We start from the raw sequence: 22,126 nt of genomic DNA, 5'->3' as shown, positions 1-22,126 counted from the left end.
AGTGTCCTGCTTTGTAATGGAGTTTGAATCTTTCGAGGTCCCATCTAGTCCCCTGGCATTCTATGATGCTGTGAACTGTTGTGTAGTGAAACCTGTGTGTTGTAATATTAAGACAGTTTGTAAGATACTCAACCAGCTGTTCAACAGGCAGCTTACTAATCACAACTGTGAGTTGTGAATACTGGAAAATGATGTTTTTCCATAAATACATCTCCTTGTAGGAAAATGAACTTTCCTCCTGATGAGTATTTGCTTGTTAAGAGTAAAGAGCATGGGGCAGTCTCTTTGGTACCTCTGTTTTGTATTCAGAATGCAGCATTTGTTGACACTGCCAAAGGATGTGTGGAGGGGAGGTAACTGATCTGACATTGTCATTAGTACTTTTTTTTCACATGCCTCCAGAGGATTCTGTCAGATAAGCCTGTGTGCTCTTTAAAAATGGGAGTGACTTTTAACATGTTTATTTAACAGTGATTGAAAACAAAATATTATAATATCCTTCCAAAGACATTTGGCTGTTAGAATTGCTGTGTATCTGCTTGGTCTCATTGTATTCTGAGGGCCTATAAACAATAACAAAGGAAAAAATCAAACTGAATTTGAAGGAACAGTGGACAGGCAAATCTCTGAACTGTACTTAGTATCTCCTCAGTGTTGCTACTGAATAGGATTGGCCAGAACCTACAACATTGCCTTCTTAAACTTAGCATTTTTAGTCTTTATTTATGTAACCAATATCCACAACAAATTTAATTCATGTTTATTATCTGCAACTTACTTTCTGATGGTATTTTTAATCTAGGAGAATGCTGCTTTAGTTTTTTTTCCTTTTAGCTTACTATATATACTTTGATATATACTTGGGGTTTATTATAGCATGGTGTCCCCAGCATAAGAAAGACACAGAGCTGTTGGAGTTAGGGCCACAAAGATGATCCAAGGGCTGGAGCACCTTGGCTAGGAAGACAAGCTGGGGGAGCTGGGGTTGTTCAGCCTGGAGAAGACTCCAGAGGATCCTTAGAGCTGCCTTCCAACACCTGAAGGGATCCTCCAGGAAAGCTGCAGAGGAACTTTTCATAAGTGTGTCCAGCAGTAGGACAAAGAGGAATGGTTTGAAGCTGAGTGAGAATAGATTTAGATTAAATCTTAGGAAGAAGTGTTTCAGTGGTGAGACTCTGGAATAGACTGCCCATGGAGGTTGTGGATGCCTCCTCCCTGAAAGTGTTTAAGTCCAGACTGGATGAAGCTTTGAGCCACAGAGTGGTGTCCTCTTCCATGGCAGGGAGGTCAGAGCAAATGATCTCTAAGGTGTTTTCCAACCTGAGCCACTCTGTGTGTGTAAATAGTTACCTCTTTCACTTGTATACTTAGATGCAAAAGTCTAGTTGTTCTGTGATTTCATTGTCTGAATGTCATGTAGGTGAGCCAGAAAAGCTGGGTAGATGCACTTTGATTCTGCTACAGCTCACCTCCTGTTTGGTTTTTAGTTCAGAAGCACTTTTTCTTTCATCCATCACTAACATCTATTAAGGTGTCTTCCAAGAGGAACTCTGTCAGAAATCATTCTCAATACTGTTTTTAATGGTGAAGACAGATTGGAAGTCTGTCACAAAAGGGTTATTTTGTTCACTCTGTGTCTCTTGACAGATGTTTCTGAGTGTTTTTCATGTACCATTTGCATATGGCTTTGGTTGTACTGAAAATCTAACACTGTAACTTTAAAAGTTGGAGACTTAGCTCTGTGCAGAGTCTACTTTCAAGGATTCACTTTTGGAAGTATTAATTCTTTCAGCCTCATTTATTCTGAGGGATGCTGTACGCACATTTACTTCTTGTTTTCTTAATTCACAACATTTATTATCAGCTCATGTGTGTGTGAGGGTTGAAGATGAGTAAAAGAGTGAAATACATAGCCATGGAAATGTCTTGGATGTTTTTCTTTTCCAGTCTCCCACACTTTGCAAAGTCTTAATTCAGTGTGTGTTGGAGAGGGGTGTGCTGTGATTTTTCTTTTTCCTTCTCCCAGTTCTACTGTCTCCAGTAGATATGAAGGTGGAGAGAACGTAGCTCTCAGGTGGAGGGACAATAAATGTCTTACTGAAGGGAACCAGAAGATGTATTATGATAGACTTGGCCTGGATCCCTTCAGAGATAGTCTCCAAATCTTTGTGTGTCTGTGCTTATTGTTTAGATGCGCTTTGTTGCCATGCCAGCATAACTAGAGTTCAGTCCCAGCTCTTGGCTTTGGATCTTAAGTGTTTTCCCTTGGAACAGAAGCTGTGCCACAATATGACTTTCCCAAAATCAACAAGATAGTGATAAGATGGTTATCTCACCATCCTAAAAATAGCCACTGAGCAAAATTAGACCAATGGAGAAGGCTGCTTTAATGTCAACTGCAGGGAATAGTGGTGAGGAAGTATTTTCAGGTTAGTATTTAAAAGCACAATCTCTCTCTATGAAAAGATGGGAAAATAGCAGAAACTTGGCTTCTCTTACACTGGTTCTTTTTTTTCTGGAGGCAATCTTGTTAATGGGGATTTAAGAATTTAAGCAAAACATCCTGAGAAAAATCACACTTTCAAGGCTTTCTGTGTTTCTCAGCTGCTTCTGATCAGGCATCAAAAAGCTTGTTTGGAAGAGAGGATCAGAGAAGGTACAACTAGATGCACTTCTGATTCTGTAAAGAATGGTGCTTTTAGCTTTTATTTGTTAAAGGACATGGCTTATAAATTAAAGAGCTAATTCATGGTGCTGCAAAGTCTCTCAGCATTATAACTTAGAGGCCTTAAAGCCAAATTTACTTCGAAGGATGGTTACAGATCTGAGTGTGTGGGCTCTGGGTGGTCAGACTGAGATGAAGAGCAATAATCTGGGGGGGATGTACATTTTGTTTAATTTGAATAGTTCTTATTTTGTTGTGCTAAACATTGATGGAATCATAGAATCATATATTGAATCATAGAATCAGGCAGGTTGGAAGACACCTCCAAGATCATCCAGTCCAACCTATCCCCCAGCCCTATCCAGTCAATTAGATCATGGCACTAAGTGCCTCATCCAGTCTTTTCTTGAACAACCCCAGGGACAGTGAATGCCATACTTCAGCAGAGAGCATGGAAGTGTAGCTAGCTTTTGTGCTTGGATACTGGAATGGGCTGCCCGGGGTGGTGGTGGAGTCGCTGTCCCTGGGGCTGTTCAAGGCAGGACTGGATGTGGCACTTGGTGCCATGGTCTAGCCTTGACCTCTGTGGTAAAGGGTGGGACTTGATGATCTATGAGGTCTCTTCCAACCTTGTTGATACTGTGAATTTTAGCTATGAGCTCTGGAGCAGGCCATGTGTAATTCAGGCTAGTTTCAGGAGAGTGGTGTAAAAGTAATGATTATGTTGTTAATGTCTCTGTTTTCTCTGCTTGTCACGAGGCACACACCCTTTTTCTTCCAGCAGCTGCAAGAAGTATTAGATGTTAGAAGTTGGTATGTGCTAGCTAGTGATCACAGATGCAGGGAAAAAAAGAGGTAAAGCTTGCCCTTGTTCTTCCCTTTAGAAATACTTAGAAATAATCATGCAGGAGATGCGAAATAAGCAGGCTGAGAGGTCCAGGTATAGCAAGAAAGTGCAAAATTGATGGTGAAAGTGTTGTTGAAGACAAGAAAAGAAATCAATTTAAGAAAGCTATTTGAAACACAAGTGATTTAAAAGTATTTCTAAGAAATCTGCTGGGAATGTGTTTAAGCACTGCACCTTCCTGATGGCTCACTGATTGCAACTTCTGGCTCACAAAACTTTGTCATCCTCAACGATGCCCCCTCCCTGGAGGTGTTCAAGGCCAACCTGCTCAAATGGAAGGTGTCCTTGGAATTTTATTATCTTTAATGTCTCTTCCAATCCAAATCCTTCTATGACTCTATGAACTCTCTACTTAATGCCTGCAACCCTTAGTTTGGCGATAACCCATGAAACAACTGTCCCTGTGAGAAGCCTTTGGAATGGAAAACTTTCTCACCCACCCTTTGCTGCAGCAGGCTCTTAAGACAGGCAGATCAAATGACCTGGCACTGTCTTACTACTGTGGCAGTACAGAGGACTATATGATGACCTAATGGAACTTCTGCAGCCCTTGCCACCTATAGACGCTCAAGGCATCTTATGCAGCTGCCAAATTCATTTGTGAGAGCGAGCAACTGCCTCAATACTTGCCAAATGTTTCTGCTGCCACTATAGCCCAGTATATTCTCTGATGTGTAACACAGCCCATCCAAGCTGCTGGATCTTCTCACAGTTTCTCAGAAGCACAGGAGGATCAGAGTTTCACTGCAGCTCTGATTCAAGTCTTGCAATTGCCCTCTTGTTCCTAGGATTTTCGGGCTCCTAGGTGATTGCAAATGCTAAATTCTGGTTTCTGCAGAGCTGGTTTGCTTGCACATTATTAAATGTGAACAGACTTCCTTCAGATTTATTCTGGAGCCCACTTCACAGAAGTTTCTGAATCCTTTATCTGTTGGTTTGCTATTTTTTGCATTAGAAGGTCACAGACTGTATCACTTAAGCTGGTGTTGTTCTCTTCAACATTCATTGCTGTCTGAATCAAACTGTGTCTTTTAAGACACGTTCTTAAAACATCTAATTCTCTCACAGGTTTTTTGTCTTTGAATCTTGTATCTCATAGTGATTTCTTTTACTTTTTTCCTTCCTTTTTCATTTTTCCTTCCTTTTTCTCCTTTTTTTTATGTCTCATGGAGAGATACTTCCTCATTTCTATGTGACAAAGGATCTTTCTTCTCCCTTAACCCAAGGTGCTCCCCCAATTTAAGACATTCTTTACAGGGTGCTTAAATTTACATGGTTACTCTCCACAATACAAATCTGTCACTTGCAAAATTTGGGCCCATTGAGTTTTTTCAGCAGTTTGGAGTCATTTGGCTACTTTAATCCCTGACTATATTATAGCTGTGATTCATCAGGAGGGATGTGGCCAACAGAGCTGATTCTGCCCCTTTACTCTGCTCTTGTGAGACCTCACCCTGAATACCACATCCATTTCTGGTGTCTCCATCCTAAGAAGGACACAGAGCTGTTGGAGCTGGTCCAGAGGAGGGCCACAATGATGATCCAAGGGCTGGAGCACCTCTGCTATGAGGATAGGCTGAGGGAGCTGAGGGTGTTCAGCCTGGAGAAGGCTCTGGGGGGACCTCAGAGCTGCCTTCCAATACTTGAAGGGATCTTACAGGAAATCTGCAGAGGGACTTTTCATAAGGGTGTGTAGAGACAGGACAAAGGGGAATGGTTTGAAGCTGAGGAAGAGTAGGTTTAGACTGGATCTTAGGAAGAAGTTCTTCAGTGTGAGGGTGGTGAGAGTCTGGAATTGGCTGCCCAGAAAGGCTGTGGCTGCCTCCTCCCTGGGAGTGTTAAAGGCCAGGCTGGATGCCTTGAGCATCTGAGTGTAGTGGAGAGCCGTCCCTGTCCATGGCAGTGAAGTTGTTGTAGATGATGTCCAAGGTTCTTTCCAACCTCTGAGCCATTCTATGAATCTATGATTCATAGCTCTCCAAGATGCACAAGTTGTGTTATTTTAAAGGTTTTATTTCTAGATTTTTCCACAGCAAAACCCTGAACCTGTTACCTACAGTTTTCAGTCTGACTTTCCAGCTGTTGAAGCTCTGTGACCTCAGCAGAGAGCTGTGGCTTGGTTTGTGAATACTCATGCTGATTTTTCCTTTATTTCCTCTGATACACTCTCAGAGCTCCCCTTTCTCATGGCTGTCCAAAGACAAAGATTTGAAAATTGAAGTTTTAAATATTAACATTTGAACTGGGTAGCATCTGTTTGTTTCTTTGTTTTTAAGGAAAGCATCAAGCAAATTAACAACAATGGCAAACTGAATCAGAGACTTTCCTTTTTTCATGGTTTTAAGTAGATTAATGAATACCACCTTGAAAATATGAAGGAAAAATGAGCTGTACCTTGCAAACAGGCTTAAAACAAGAGGTAGAGAAGGTAATGATGTGAGGGCTGAATGTCTGGCTATTTTCTTCAGCAGTGACCAGAATCTCCTTCCTGCTCCCTGTGGTTTGCTCTTCACTCAGTGAATGTTAACAAAAAGTTTTGTAGGGTGCATTGCAAACTGTGTTCTTGAACTGATCTAGATAGAGTCTGAAGAAGCTTTTTCAGTCTACTTCTGTTGTGCAAGTTATTTATCCATGGCATACCAAAAGTAACCCAGCTAAGAAAAAAATGATTCATTTTGCAGTTGACTTGCTCAAAATGTTTGTGAGTGCTTGTATCAGTACAGTGAAGTGGCAGAAACATGACAGGGTAAGGGGAGGCAGATGTTCCTGTTTTGGCAATGTCCTTTATTTATGTTGATTGAATTATTAAGATCAGTTTTAAGACTTGGCTTCAGAGGGTACTGGGCCATCGCATTTCAACTGTCCTATCATCTAGAAAGGTTGGACCAGATGATCCTCATATTCCCTTCCAATCTGTAATTCTATGATGAAACTCTATGCTTGCCACAGAAAAACTCCAAACACAACAGAAGAGGGAAAAATCAGTCCATAGCTGGATCATCTCCTTGAACTGTCTGTGCATTATCTTGCATCAATGTTAGTGTTGGTGGAAGGTGTAGGATGAAAGGTGGACTATGGCAACGCTTCAGTTGTCTTGGAGCTACATCTATTGTTTTAGCTCAGAAAAACTGTATCTACCATTAGTGTCCATATCCATGCTTTTCACCTTCTGTGATTTCTCATCCAAGCACTGATACGACCTTAGGCAGATGAGCAGAGTTATTTTACAAGAGGAAAAAAAAAAAGTCTTTGGCAGCCAGCTTCATTTTTACAAGGGTTATTTTACACTCCTGCAGAACAATATGTAATTCAGACTGATTCCTTTAGGCACTTGCTCAAAAGAAGCCTTTGTAGTGCTATTCTGCTGTAATTACATGAGTGTGGAAAGTTTGGTCTCTCTAGTAACATTCAGCAATGAGGTGATAGAATAAGACAAGTTTAGATAGGTCTGTAGTAGGAGGTGCTACATCTGGTAGCGCAGTGTAGAGGAAACTGCTGCAGCTTTGTGGCCTGTTCCACAGGATGTATTCCCAAGAGGCAGCCAAGGAGGTGTACACATTATTCACAGGTACAGGGCCAGCCATGCAGAACATGCAACACTCATTGAAACACAAGCACCATCAGTGGCCCCATCCTTTCCATGCACTGGCTGACTGGGAGGAAAGCCTGGTGTGGGAAATACATATGTATACAACATAGAAGTCATAAAATCAACCAGGTTTCCTGTAAGTCCCCTTCAGATATCGAAATCCATCTCTAAGATCTCCCTGAAGCCTTCTCCTCTCCAGGCTGAACAGCCCCAATTCTTTCAGCCTGTCTTCATAGCAGGGGTGCTCCAGCCCTCTGATCATCTTGGTGGCTTCTTCTGGAGCTGCTCCATGAGGTCATAGAATCATAGAATGAGCCAGGTCAGAAGAGACCTCCAAGCTCATCCAGGCCAACCTATCCCCCAGCCCTAGCCAGTCAACCAGACCATGGCACTAAGTGCCTCATCCAGACTTGGCTTGAACACCTCCAGGGATGGTGACTCCACCACCTCCCTGGGCAGCCCATTCCAATGCCAATCACTCTCTCTGCCAGGAACTTCCTCCTAACATCCAGCCTAGACCTCCCCTGGCACAACTTGAGACTGTGTCCCCTTGTTCTGTTGCTGGTTGCCTGGGAGAAGAGACCAACCCCACCTGGCTACAGCCTCCCTTCAGGTAGTTGTAGACAGCAATGAGCTCTGCCCTGAGCCTCCTCTGCTGCAGGCTGCACACCCCCAGCTCCCTCAGCCTCTCCTCATGGAGTTTGTGTTCCAGGCCCCTCAGCAGCTTTGTTGCCCTTCTCTGGACACCTTCCAGCACCTCAACATCTCTCTTGAATCAAGGAGCCCAGAACTGGACACAGCACTCAAGGTGTGGCCTGAGCAGTGCTGAGTACAGGGGCAGAATAACCTCCCTTGCCCTGCTGCCCACACTGCTCCTGAGCCAGGCCAGGATGCCATTGGCTCTCTTGGCCACCTGGGCACACTGCTGCCTCATCTTCAGCTACTCTCTACCAGTATCCCCAGATCCCTTTCCTCCTGGCTGCTCTCAGCCACTCAGTCCCCAGCCTGTAGTGCTGCTTGGGGTTGTTGTGGCCAAACAAGAAAAGACTGGTGAGGCACTTAGTGCCATGGTCTAGTCGACTGGATAGGGCTGGGTGATAGATTGGACTGGATGATCTTGGAGGTCTCTTCCAACCTGTTTGATTCTATGATTCAAAGTGCAGAACCCTGCACTTGGCCTTGTTCAATCTCATCCCGTTGGCCTCTGCCCACCTATCCAGCCTGGCCAGGTCCCTCTGCAGGGCTCTCCTACCTTCCAACAGATCAACACCTGCCCCTAGCTTGGTGTCATAACATGGATCCCTCCAGCAAGACTTAGACACTTGCTAAGCCCCTACTCTGCTCAGTTGCTGTTCCCTGGATCTCTCAGTTGCCTTACAAGCCTGCACTGTGGCTCTCTGGCAGCTGGTGTGGGTTGATGACCTTACCAGTGGCCAGTTCCCCGTGTTTGTCCAAAAACCAAATCTCAGACCTTCTGGTTTCTTCAGTATCTGGTCCAGATTCATGGTTGCTCCAATTCTTGGCTGCCAAGCCTACGTGCTGGCTGGTCTGACTTGATGTTTGCCAGTGATCACACACAGACACAAGTACCCAGGCAACAGGCATGGGCTCCAGTTTGTGTTTGCAGGCCCCTGTGACCTTTGGTACAACTCCAGCTGCTGGCACTTGCTCTTCTGTGTAGAGTCACGCACGCAGCATAGAGAATCCCTGCAGCCAGGGAGTGAGTTACAAATGTAGTTTAATAAGAAGACAGGATGAGCTGCAGTGATAAAGTGCAGGGCACAGCTGGACAACCATACCGATCAGCATCTGTTTACACATGCACCTGGCCCCCTTTATCCTTTCTGCCTGCTCCAGAATTTCCCTATGTGAGTTCTGCCCCAATCCACTTTCATTCCTCCCTTTTCTTGCTTACGGTTCTAGCTCTAAAAATTCCACCCTATGCCTTCAGCAATCCCAAAACACTCATCCTGGCATCTCACAATGAATCTTATACCCAGTGGGCATTAACCCCTTCCTTCAGTCTGTAAGGTAATGTAGAGAGAACCTTATTCCATCTGGATCTCCCTGCTGGGTTGCTGTATTTCAGACAGCCCTGGGGAGCAGCTGGACTGAGGGCTCAGTTTTCTTCATTTGGGTTTATTTGAGTTCTTCTACCTGACATTGTTGGTGTGTGTGGAGGAGCCTTTAATCCCACAATCTAACACTGACTGACTTCTTTTTGTCATTAGAGAGGCTGGGGACTCTGTGCAAGAGGGCACAGGGTAGGCTCACCTGTGACTCAGGTGAGCCGCTTGGTGGCTGTGGGGAGCCTGTGGATGTGCTCTATCTGGACTTCAGCAAGGCCTTTGACACTGTCCTCCACAGCAAACTGCTGGCTAAGCTGTCAGCCCATGGCTTGGATGGCAACACTCTGTGCTGGGTTAGGAACTGGCTGGAGGGCTGAGCCCAGAGAGTGGTGGTGAATGGTGCCACATCCAGCTGGCAGCTGTCACTAGTGGTGTCCTTCAGGGTTCTGTGCTGGGCCCCATCCTCTTTAACATCTTCATAGATGATCTGGATGAGGGCATGGAGTCAGTCATCAGCAAGTGTGCAGATGACACCAAGTTGGGGCAGATGTGGCTGGGTTGGAGGGCAGAAGGGCTCTGCAGCAGGACCTTGACCGCCTGGACAGATGGGCAGAGTCCAATGGGATGGCTTCAATAGCTCCAAGTGCAGGGTGCTGCACTTTGGCCACAGCAACCCCATGCAGAGATACAGGCTGGGGTCGGAGTGGCTGAGAGCAGCCAGACAGAGAGGGATCTGGGGGTGCTGATTGATACCCGCCTGAACATGAGCCAGCAGTGTGCCCAGGTGGCCAAGAGAGCCAGTGGCATCCTGGCCTGCATCAGGAATGGTGTGGCCAGCAGGAGCAGGGAGGTCATTCTGCCCCTGTACTCTGCACTGGTTAGATCACACCTTGAGTGCTGTGTTCAGTTCTGGGCCCCCCAGTTTAGGAGGGACATTGAGATGCTTGAGCATGTCCAGAGAAGGGCGACGAGGCTGGGGAGAGGCCTTGAGCACAGCCCTACGAGGAGAGGCTGAGGGAGCTGGGATTGGTTAGCCTGGAGAAGAGGAGGCTCAGGGCAGACCTTATTGCTGTCTGCAACTACCTGAGGGGAGGTTATGGCCAGGAGGAGGTTGCTCTCTTCTCTCAGGTGGCCTGCACCAGAACGAGAGGACACAGCCTCAGGCTGTGCCAGGGGAAATTTAGGCTCGAGGTGAGGAGAAAGTTCTTCCCTGAGAGAGTCATTGGACACTGGAATGGGCTGCCCGGGGAGGTGGTGGAGTCGCCGTCCCTGGAGCTGTTCAAGGCAGGACTGGACGTGGCACTTGGTGCCATGGTCTGGCCTTGAGCTCTGTGCTAAAGGGTTGGACTTGATGATCTGTGAGGTCTCTTCCAACCCTGATAATACTGTGATACTGTGACACTGTGATACTCTGTGTGTGACTCCTCAAGTGTGATTCTAACAGTCCAGACCGAGGCACGTTGAGTTCTTCTTTCACTGTTGCTGAAAAACCACCAAGTGCATAAATTAAAACGAAAACAATATATGTTTAAAGAGAGGATAACCAGCAGCTTTCTGCTTTTAACCTTAGCAAAGTGCACAGCGTGGGGAAAGGAGGATTAGGTATTTAGAAGTGCTGCTTTTCACGCAGAGCTTCTAACCACACGGGTATTTTGCTCCTCGAATTCTGCTGTAATGGACTTGAGACGATAAAATGCTTTATTTAATCTTGGCTGGAAAGCAATTGCAGCAAAGTGGACCGCTTGCAATTTTGTTAGGTGGTAAGGCCCAGCCAAGCCTCAGAAACGCTTCCAAACGTGCTTGTTATTCTAAACGCTAATTGATTTTTAGCAGCTTGGAAGTCTCTCTTTGTTTGGGTTGAATTCTTGTTTTGAATACAGCTTGTGTCTGCTTTGAGGTTGTTGGGTTTTTTCCCCCCCCCCCCCCCCTTAGAGCAAACAAGTTTATACCTAGATCTTCATAGCCTGAAGATACCTCAAACTATAATTAGATTCCTCTTTCCTTCACCCCCCTCCTAGGCTGCTCGTTTTCAAGGCTGAACACGTTAAGCTTGCGAAGCTGCTGCCGCTGCTGTCTCCAGTGGTGTTCGTTTCCCCCCTCCCGACTCTTTCCCCTCCTGCACGTCATTTTCCAAACTTAAGGCTCTGCTCTGCCTCTTTGAGGTCCCCTTTCCTTACAGCTGCAGGCTTTTCTTTCTCCCGATTTGTTGGTTTACTTTAGACCACAGAAATTGAAAAGCCTTCCCTGCGTTTGTATGTGAAGACCTGGCTTAAGGTGCTGGTTTTGAGCACACAGGAGGAATGCAAGCGTAGAGCACGCACATCCTGCTGGTAAAAGCCCCAGATTTTCATCCCGAAAGGATGCCTGGAAGCCTTATTGTCCAAGTAGGTTGCTTGCTGGTGGCTACAAGAAAATCCCGGCATCTGGGCGCTGCAGCGTACTCAGTAAATCTGTCACGACCGCCTGTAGCCTCCGCTGCCTGCAGCCCCGGCGTTCGCTCCTGCCGCGTCCCGGTGCCGGCGCGCCCAAGGGCGCGGACACGGGCGGCGAAGGGCCTGGGCGCTTCCGCAGGGCACAGCCGCCGGCCGAGGGCTCCAGGCGACTCCGGTTCGCGGCACCTTGCCGCCTCTCTTGCTCGCCTGGGAGGCTCAGCCGCCGAGGAAAGCGGCCTCTTTAAGAAGCCCCCGTGCGGGCAGCTCCAGCGGGCGGCCAAGCGCAGGAGAAGCTGAGCTTTGCTGCGAAGCCCGCGCCTGAGTGTAACCTACCCGGCTGGGGGAGCCGCCGGCGCTGACTGACAGCAGGACCAGCACTATGCAAATGGCGGCGGGAGCGCGGCGGCGGCGGCGGCGGCCGGGGGCTCTCTCGGGGAGCTCTCTACACACGCCGCCCGCTCCCCGCAACGCTCCGCGCCTGGCACAAAGCAATTGTTGCTGTTCCGGGGACGCCGTTCCGTGTCAAAAATCCTCCCGAGCGCGGTTTGAGCCGTGCGAGAGCGAGGGAGATGTGTCAGAGCTTGTTAGTCGAGCTAAATTAGGTAATTTTTAGCTTGGGTAACGTGCTAATCTCTAAACCTTTAAATCCTGCCTCTGTGTGTGTGTCTGGTCTCTTCGCACAAAAGTGTGCTTTTTTTTCCGCTTGTTTCTTCTCGTCTTCTTCAGTCTGAAGCCTTATGTAGGTCAGGCTTGGCTTAAGCAGATTTCCTGAACCTGCGTCAGCTTAAGCTGAAGGAATTTTAATAAACCCTCCCTTGTAGGCGTGGGCCTAAATGAGACTAGACTAGTTAAGCCTGATCTTTTTCTGTTCGTGAAAAAGAGCTGAGCGGAGCTAGGGACTGCATGGTGGCTCCAGACAGCCGCTGCCTTAATTCCGAGCTAACAATGGTCGGCAAGGCCAGATCGTCTAATTTCACCTTGTCCGAAAAGCTCGATTTGCTCAAACTGGTGAAGCCCTACGTTAAAATTCTGGAGGAGCACACCAATAAGCATTCCGTAATAGTGGAAAAAAACAAATGCTGGGATATCATAGCTGATAACTACAATGCCATCGGAGTAGATCGCCCTCCTCGCACCGCGCAGGGCCTGCGCACGCTGTACAAGAGGCTCAAAGAATATGCCAAGCAGGAGCTGCTGCAGCAAAAGGAGACTCACTCAGACTGCAAAAGCAGCGTTTCCGAGCCAACCAAGAAAGTTGTGGAGATGATTCCACAGATTTCCAATGTGTGTTTAAGGGACAGGAGCGGTGTTCCAAGGTGAGAACGATTCTTTTTATTCTGTTTAACCGACTGCAAATGGTGGCGCCTCCTACCTACCCCGTAATGCTTTGCTTGCGTTCAGCCTCCTCCAGGAAGCGTTCGTCAGGGAAGAGTCACCAAGTGGGGAGCAGCGACAAAATAATGCTGCTTTTGTTTGACGGGAAGCTTTATGGTGACTTAGCACTGGGGTTTTCTTTTTTTTGGTTTGGTTGTTTTGTTTTGTTTTTTTTTTTTTTCTCTCTCTTCAGCTCTCTTTCAAAGCCTGCCTCAGAGTCTTTGTCACACTCTGGAAAGTGAGGGTTAAAGAGGGAATCAGAGAGAAATAGCAGCTCCAGCCTCTACCCCTCCCCTACCTTTTAATAGGCAGATTATTCCAACACTGGCAAAGCGATGGCTATTCTCCTCCATTTAAGGTAATACCGCAGTCATTTTGCAACATATGGAACTAGTACTAGTTGAGAGAGGCTATTTAATAAAGTTAGCTGATAGAGCTTACCCACACACCTTCCCCCCCTGCTTTACTCTGATGTTTTCCTGTGGCGTTTTAACTGATCCAAATCCTTAAAAAAAAAAAAAACAACCCAAGAAAGACTCTTCACACCACAGTGCCTTTGTGAGTGCAAATGTTCTTTCTTAAATGATAACTTGCACGGACCGTGCTTCCCTGTAACTGGAGCAAAGCGAATTGCAGCCTAAACTCCCAAGTAGTTCTGGTTTGTATGCTGGATAGTTTAAATACAGGGAGAAACTGAGAGGTACAGCACTGGAAGTTTTTTTCCTGGGTTGGTTTTTTTTTGTGGTCTTTTTTTTTTTGCCTCTTTACTGCTCACTAAAGTGAGACACACTGTCTAGATTTGAGCCAGACATAATACAGGCAGGCAGCATGCAGGCTTTCTCCCACAGCTGGCTAATGCCCCTCATATCTGACTTGCAACACTCTGCTGATTCTGTATTGGTCCTTGAGGGAGCAAAAAAAAACTGCCTGGGTCAGGTTTTGGTTCCTCCAGATATAAAAACTAGGCTAGGGAGGAGGGGAGAGGGGGAAAAAAAAATAACTCCCCAGCAAGCTTTTCAAAGCTCTGATTTTTGTTGTGTTCTGTAGCAGATTAATGGGAAGAAAACTTTGGGTATTTTAATGAGGTGTGCTGCTAGTTGGTGTAGCAGCGTAAGGCTGTCAGGAAAGCTGGGTTCATGGTGCCACTGGTTGAACTGAATGGTAACAATTGTCTGAATCCCAACATGCCAGATGCTCTAAAAATATGCTGCTGTGGGTCCTTTGCTTAAAGAAGTCTGAAGCAACTGGGGCTGTGCCTCTGCTCCTGCTGAATGCCCCTGGAGGAGCCGTTCCAAAGAATTCTCTGGAACAAAACGAGGCTTTTAATTGCTCTAATAAAGGTTGCAGCGTCTTGACTACCAACTTTTGTCAGGGAGTGAAAAAAAAAAAAACAAAACCCAAACCCAACCAAACTAAAACCAAAACTACAAGTGATGGTGTGAGAAGTTTGGTTTGCAGATTGGCTTAGAAAAAGCACTGACCCTTTTTGTGAGTGATGAAGAGCTAAGGATAGGCAGAGTTTGTCTCCTGTAATTTAAGCATTTGAATTTTTTTTTGCAGTCTCTTGTGAGTCTGAGAATGTTGCCTTTGATTATTGCTCACCCAAAATGTTGTGTTGTTTTTTTTTTTTTCCCTGGGAACAGTCAATACACTGTGCCCTGAAGGAAAGGAATATAATGTAAAAGGTAATTTCCCCTCCTCCACCCTCCATCCAAACAGATCATTATTTGATAGTTCCAATTTTAAATGAGTTGCATTTTACCCTGATTTTCCAAACCCATGTGCTGGGTTTTAACTCACCAGAAGCTGGTTTAGGTTTTGTAGGTGGGAACTACAGTTTCTAATGAATCCAAATTCTTAATCGCACCTTTAAGCAATTTCTTGCTTGCTGTGATTAAACACAACCTGGTGAATCATGGGTGCCTGCAGGGTTATAAACACCATCCCCCAGCTGTGGTAACTGTTGTTTGTCTTTCTTTTAGTGAAGTTGTCAGAAACAACATTAGTAACCACAGTACAGGCGGCTCTTTTGTTTCTCAATTGCTTCTTTCTCTCTTTGCCTCCTAATTGTTTTCCTCTTAAGAGACTCAAAGAAAAAGAAAAGAAAAAAGAAAAGCCTCATCAGAGTTACCTAAAGATTTGTTAATTTGCTGGTTCTGTCTAGATCCCGCTTCAAGAGGTGGATTTTTCACTGCTTGGAGGCTCTAGTCTATGGTAGATTAAATCTTACCTTTCTTCTCTTTAACCTCTCTATCTTTTTCTACTCTCTGTTTCCTTTTGTCAGAATGACCTGCTTCTCCTACTGGTTGTTTCCACTTTTCTCAGGCTAGCAGCTGGCCAGCAGCCAGCAAATGAGAAGGAGGAAAGTTGTACTAGAAGCTGAGGTTGTGAAGAGAGGGAAACCCAGAATTGCAGTCAGCACTGGGGAAAACAAGTGAAAATTTGTGTGCCCGATAATACTTCCCATGCTCAGTGAGAGCAGTCAAAGGAATGTGAGAAAGGGGTACAGAGGAAGAGGCGAAGCTTTGTATCATGAGGAGGAGGAGGGAGTAAGGTGATGTAATTGATACTCTATAGGCAGCTCAGGTAACAGCGACTAGAATTAAGGTTATCTTGGCATTTTCTTCAGGGAATGAAGGAAAGGTTTGTTTTTAATACCTGCTCTGGATGAACTTTTAAAAAAATTGATTCAAAATCTTCAGTTAAAATAGTTTGGGTGGCTGACAGGATTAATTTGTGGAAAGTACATTGCTCTGGCCCTCCTGAACGTTATTGCAACTGAATATTGAGAAGCTTTCATGCTTTTATTCTACAAAATGCACCTTCATGTAGTTGCTGTCTGCAACTACCTGAAGGGAGGCTGTAGCCAGGTGGGGGTTGGTCTCTTCTCCCAGACAACCAGCAATAGAACAAGGGGACACAGTCTCAAGTTGTGCCGTGGATGTTAGGAGGAAGTTCCTCACAGAGGGAGTGATTGGTATTGGAATGGGCTGCCCAGGGAGGTGGTGGAGTCACCATTGCTGGGGGTGTTCAAGCAAAGACTGGATGAGGCACTTGGTGCCATGGTCTGGTTGACTGGCTAGGGCTGGGTGCTAGGTTGGACTGGATGATCTTGGAGGTCTCTTCCAACCTGGTTGATTCTATGATTCTGTAGATGTCAGGCTAAACCAAGGTCCTTGGAAAACTGCAACCATGACTGCTCATTTATTTTCAGCCAAGACTTTTGAAGCCCACATGGGATGCAGATGTAGTGATCATGCCACCTTTTGATTAGGGAGTTAGTGCATTTACATGAGAAGCAGGATGTGCAAATGAAATTTCTCTTTTGCTTGTGGGAATTTGTACCCACATCCCTTGCTAACCAGGACAGTGTTTTAATAAACAGATAATGTTTCTCAATTTCTCAGTTGTAGCACTCACAAGTTTAAAAAAGTGTAGTTTACTCTTTCCACCGCCACCCTAATTTACTAGACAGCAACTCAGGTCGTCCAGGGTTGCAACCCCATGTGAGTGTTATGGTTAATCATAAGATCATAGAATCAGTCAGGGTTGGAAGGGACCACAAGGATCATCCAGTTCCAATCCCCCTGCCATGCCCAGGGACACCCTACCCTGCATCATCCTCACCAGAGCCCCATCCAGCCTGGCCTTAAACACCTACACCTATGGGACCTCAACCACCTTCTTGGGCAACCAATTCCAGGCTCTCACCACTCTCATGCTGAACAGCTTCCTCCTCATGGCCAGTCTGAACCTACCCACCTCCAGCTTCACTCCATTCCCCCCAGTCCTGTCACTCCCTGATATCCTGAAAAGTCCTTCCCTAGCTTTTTTGTAGGCTCCCTTCAGATCCTGGAAGGCTACAATAAGGTCACCTGGGAGCCTCCTCTTCTCCAGCCTGAACAGCCCCAACTCTTTCAGTCTGTGCTCATGGGAGAGGTGCTCCAGCCCTCTGATCATCCCAGTGGCCCATTAAATGTGCATCTACTCACTGCCTTTAGCTGCTAGAGTTCTGGAATGTCTCATATCTGCAAACACCAGTTACTGTCTCTGTTTGAGACAGTTGTGGCCACAATTCATAGATTCATAGAATGGTTTAGGTTGATGTAGTGTCACTGGTATCAGTACCAAGTCAATATTTTGCTGTTCCCATATTCCACTATGCTGCCTTCCCAGTCATGCTGAAATGATTCGTTGTAGATCTGTACTGTGAAATAGACACAGAAGATGATCTGGCTTTAAAAGAAAAAGCATTACCTGAATAAAGGAGTGATGTGCAGATGGGTAGGGTTTCAAACACAACTGATGGTAGAGAGAAGTGGCAGAAAAAGCTGGAGCCAGTATTACCATCAAAGGCAGTGTAGTGTCAAATCATGATTGGAGGTGCTGCTGACTCAGGGCTTTACACAAAGGCAGATGAATCAAGTGGGCGGTGTACTTCAGACATGCACAGAACTATAGGGCTGTGCTTCATGGAAACATTTCTGTGGCTTGAAGCTTCAGAAAAATGAGATCACCAATTCAATGAGAAGGAGGAAAGATCAGCTTGATGTCCTAATCTGCTGTTGGCAGGGTCAGCATTTGGGCTCTGGTTTCTTCTCCCAAGGCTTTTAATGTAATTTTATACAGTGATTGTTTGACATAAAAAAAACCCAAAGCAGATACTTAGGTGCATGACTCAGAAACAGGGAACATTAGAACAGGAGGAGGTGAATAAGTTTGGGAGGTGGAAATGTTTCTGCCATGCTCTGTTCAATCTAAATTATTGCCCTTCAAAAGTCACATTAGATATTATATAAATTCTTTCCTTTGCCACTTGCATGACTTGCAACTGCTTTGTTTTTTTCTTTTCTCTGCCACTAGTAGCACTTCTTGCTTCTCCAGGGTCAGCAGAAGGGCCTACCAGGGTGGTTCAGCACTTCTTGCTTCTCCAGGGTCAGCAGAAGGGCCTACCAGGGTGGTTCTTTTTTGGCTAGACAGCCTTTCTGGCAGTGTGATCTGAACAAGACCAGGCTGTGTACGTGTGGTGCAAGGAAGGGAGGGGTAGAGGTGGTGTCCATATAACAGAGTCATAGGCAGAGATAACAGAGTTGTCTTTCGACTGAAACTCTGGTTACTTACAGCTACACCTTTCAACAATAGTTTGGAATGGATTATTTAAATCTGGTTTTGTGTGTTCTAGTGCTAATGTCGATAAAGAAACAATTGCTGGCACCAGTTCACCACAGGCAATGCTGGATCACCACCCCGCCGCAGTCATGATGGAGTTGCAATCAGAAGAGGATGTCAAACCTCCTCCTTCTTTGATTATAGACTCCCAGCAAAGCGAGAGCTTGGAACAAGAGGAGGAACACCAGTTGGTGCATATTATGGAAAGGTCTCCTTCCACATCAGTGTCTTCAGTTGATATGAGAGTAATGATGTCTCCCTCCCCTGTTCCAAGAAGAGATGAGTTCTTTAGGCTTGAGGTTGGAGAACGCTTTAGACCGATGTGCGGTTATGACCCTCAGATGTTACAAATGCTGAAAGAAGAGCATCAAATAATACTAGAAAATCAAAGAAAAATTGGTCTTTACGTCCAAGAGAAAAGGGATGGTTTGAAAAGAAAGCAGCAACTGGAAGAAGAACTGTTGAGAACAAAAATTAAAGTAGAGAAGCTGAAGGCAATACGACTACGCCGGGATCTGCCGGAATACAGCAATATCTAAATATTTTATTCTGTGAAACACTTAATAATAAATGCTTTTGCCCTAGCAAAATTGTTCCTTATGTTAATAGGGATGGATCAAAATCCAGGCTTGAGAGATGAAAGCCTATTTTCCATGTTTGTTGTTTAGCTACCTTAGGAAAATTGGTTGGTTTGAGCGCACCCAACTCTTCTGGCCTGAGGTATAATCAGATCCTGTATATTTAAGTCTTTAGGTTGATAAAAATCCAAACTTTATAACTATTTCTGATGAGCAATTTGAAATTTGGCTGGGCTCTTCTTAAAAATTTGGATCATTTATGTTATTTGTTTCGAATAATCACCTGCCCCTTAGTGTCTTAATGAAGTTAAGGTTGATAAATGTGAAAAAGAGGAGTCAGAGGCTGCATTTAAATGTCTTATTCTTTACAAGCTGGTCAATCTTAAGATGGTGAATTTTTTTGCTGCTTGGAAAACAAAATGACTGGATTGTTCTATTTTTTTAACCTTCAGTAGACAGTTGGATACATGTACATCTTTTTTAATAGTGAATTCTTCGGGTTGTTTCCAGTGGAGGAGTGGATGTTGTCAACATAGAGACAATGAATGCAGTGCTTGGTTTCTACAGCTGCATGCATGTGTCATTCATGTGTACAGTGGCCATGGTCATACATAGAGTAATGACACTGGTGATCAGTCATGACAGTGCCCTGTTTCCTCATTTGCATGCATAATTACTGCAGTGCATGTGCAACCAAGACTGTTGCAGGTGCCTTTTCATCAATGTCACGATAAGCTACTGAAATGAAATAGTTGCTGTCTTGTAAGTTAACACGTGGCTTGGAATCCACAGGAGATTCTTTGTTATTCTGGGTACCTTTTATAAATGCTGTTGTTCTGGTCTTTCAATTAGTTTCAAATAAAAAGCCCCAGATGAAAAAGAAAGTGATTCTTTGGTGTGTCCTTCGGTAGTAGCCATTTCCTCTGCAGTTACAATCATTGTTCATAAGCGGAAGGAAAGTACCTGGGAGGGAAAAGTCCCAGGTGTGGCCACATCTCCAGTATTGTGTTCAGTTCTGGGATTCTTATTACAGGAAGGTCATTGAGGTGCTGGAACACATCCAAAGAAGGGCAACGAGGCTAGTGAAAGGCCTGGAGCACCTGGGCTATGAGAGGGAGCTGGGATTGTTCAGTCTGGAGCAGAGGAGGCTCAGTAGAGACTTCATTGCTTTCTACAGCTCCCTGAAGGGAGGTTGGAGTGAGGAGGGGGCAGCCTCTTCTCCTTGGTGGCAGGAGACAGGACTAGAGGAAATGGTTCCAAGCTGCACTAGGGGAGTTTTAGGTTGGATGCTAGGAAATACTTCTCCAACGTTGGAATGGTCTGCCCAGAGCAGTGGTGGAGTCTTTACCCCTGGACGTGTTTAATTGGCATGTGGACCTGGTGCTTAGGGACATAGTTTAGTGTTGACCTTTCAGTGCTGGATTGGAGGCTGGGCTGGATAGTTGTGAAGGTCTCTTCCAACAAACTGTATTCTGTAGTTAATGTTTTAATTCTTTGGTTTTTACAATTCTTGGTCTCCTGCCTGTTGTGAATGGCTCTGTAACTGCCTTAGACCTCTGGCTCCTTGTTCTGTGTAAGAATACCTTCTCCTTCCTCTGATCTTTGGCACAAAAAAGAAAATGATGCACAGCATCAAGGAATAAAGGGAGACCAAAGGAGATGTAATTCTTCTTGTGCCTCCTGTCTCAGAGAGATGCAACAACAAAAAGAGTAAAAGCAACAGGAAGGAGAATATTTCTCCCTGTGGCTCCTTGTAACTGTCATTTCTGTCATCACAGTTTTCCCAAATTTGCTCCTTTCTCCATTCCCACAGAACCTCAGCATGTGAGTGTGAGCCACTGGTTGTCATCAGCAGAGTGAATCATAGAATGGTTTGGATTTGAAGGAACTTTGAAAGGTTATCTAGTCCAGCCCCTTGCAGTGAACAGGGACATCCTCCATTAGCTCAGACTGCCCAGAGCCCTGTCGAATCTGGGGAGCCTTGCACCTCCTTGCAGCCTTCTGAATCAATCAGGTCACCTTTGTAGCCACAGGGATGAATGCTTACTGCAGACTGGAGTTTGAGTGGCCGCTGGAACTTAAAGGCTAGTTGCCTGTTGGATAACTAACAGGTTACAAGTGGGAAGAGTAGAGGAAGCAAGTTTTCTGTTTGCAAACTGCCAGAAAAAGACAAACGGTGAAAGCAGCTGCCTTCAAGATGGAGTTCCACAATGCTGCTGCTCTTCCAGTTGTCTTCCAGAGGAGGCAGCCCCTGTGTGTGCTCTGCTGGGAATGTTTGCGTGCTCTGAAGATGATGATGCCTGAGCAAATGTCCTCTGTTTCTGTGCAGTCCTTGGCTTTCTGCTCTCTTTTTCATTTCAAGCACATCGATCTGGTTTTGTGTGTAGCTGGAAGCACTTCAGTGAGAAACTCAACTTCCCTGAGTTTCAAAGTCAAAATATTTGCTTTAATAAATAGATAAAGAAAGATTTTATTTGCTCTGCTTCTCAGAAATGGGAAACAGCACTGAGTTCTCTGCACTTGCCTTGTCATTTGGAAATGCCCCATCTTTCCCTTTCAGTTGAAAACCAGGGCTCTTCTTTCCAGTGGTAAGGAATTCATTTCTATTTGTTGTCTCTGTCCTTAGGTATTTTGCAAATGAACTTTTTTTTTAATAGCTCAGAAAATAATTCCCATATGGCTCAATTGTTTTGCAGAGGGCTTGAACTCTGGAGCTGGTTTTCTGCTGGCCACCAAAATGCTCTGGAGACTCTTTAAGAGTATTTTCTGTTGAAATCTCGATTGATGAAGAGGTTACCCAAAGGTTTCTAGTGGCATGTTATATTTATGTTGAGGACTAGCACCAGAGGAATTTCTGGTCTTTGAAAGCTCGTGATCCTTTCTGTAGTGACAGGCAAAGTAGGTGCAGAACCAGGACTCTGGGTAGAGCAAAGTCTCCCTTGTGTTTTCAGTATTGAACAGGGAAGGATGCAAACGAGATACGAAATGAAATACACCGACTTGATTAGGATTGTCTGCCTGCAATTGGTATTCTTCCCTGTTTGGTTCTTCTGTCTGTGTTCCACTTCTTAGTGGAAGGCCTTTCATTTCTGTCTGCAGGCAGCACCTCTAGTCAGAGATCTCTCGTGCTTCTCACTTGCTTTGTTCTTGGTTGTGTTTCTTTGGGGTTTTGGGAAGCTAGGGGTGAGGCAGGGAGACATCTCTTGAGTCCTCGTGGAGTTCGCTGGTTTCTTGGCCAGTGTCATGACATTTATTTCCTTTCACTAGATAAATGTTTCATCCTTCAGTGTCTTTCTGTTGCTCAATCAGGGCAGTATGGTGCTGGCTGTATATTACACCTCTC

General features: G+C 45.3%; 2 protein-coding genes across 3 annotated transcripts in view; both read left to right on the top strand.

The window, feature by feature from the left end:
* The window catches only part of RAD54B (RAD54 homolog B), a 75,286-nt gene that overhangs the window by 10,026 nt on the left and 43,134 nt on the right, over positions 1-22,126 (top strand). The window lies entirely within an intron of this gene.
* FSBP (fibrinogen silencer binding protein) lies at positions 11,825-19,667 on the top strand. The gene is made up of 2 exons (XM_064154701.1): positions 11,825-12,978; positions 18,219-19,667. Exons 1-2 carry the CDS (start codon positions 12,566-12,568, stop codon positions 18,742-18,744), a joined length of 939 nt encoding a protein of 312 aa, XP_064010771.1. The 5' UTR covers positions 11,825-12,565; the 3' UTR covers positions 18,745-19,667.

Source organism: Pogoniulus pusillus, chromosome 14 (genome assembly GCF_015220805.1).
Source record: "Pogoniulus pusillus isolate bPogPus1 chromosome 14, bPogPus1.pri, whole genome shotgun sequence".
NCBI classification, from domain to species: Eukaryota; Metazoa; Chordata; class Aves; order Piciformes; family Lybiidae; genus Pogoniulus; species Pogoniulus pusillus.
The sequence above is the reverse complement of the archived record's forward strand: the minus strand, read 5'-3'. Positions and strand labels throughout refer to the sequence as shown.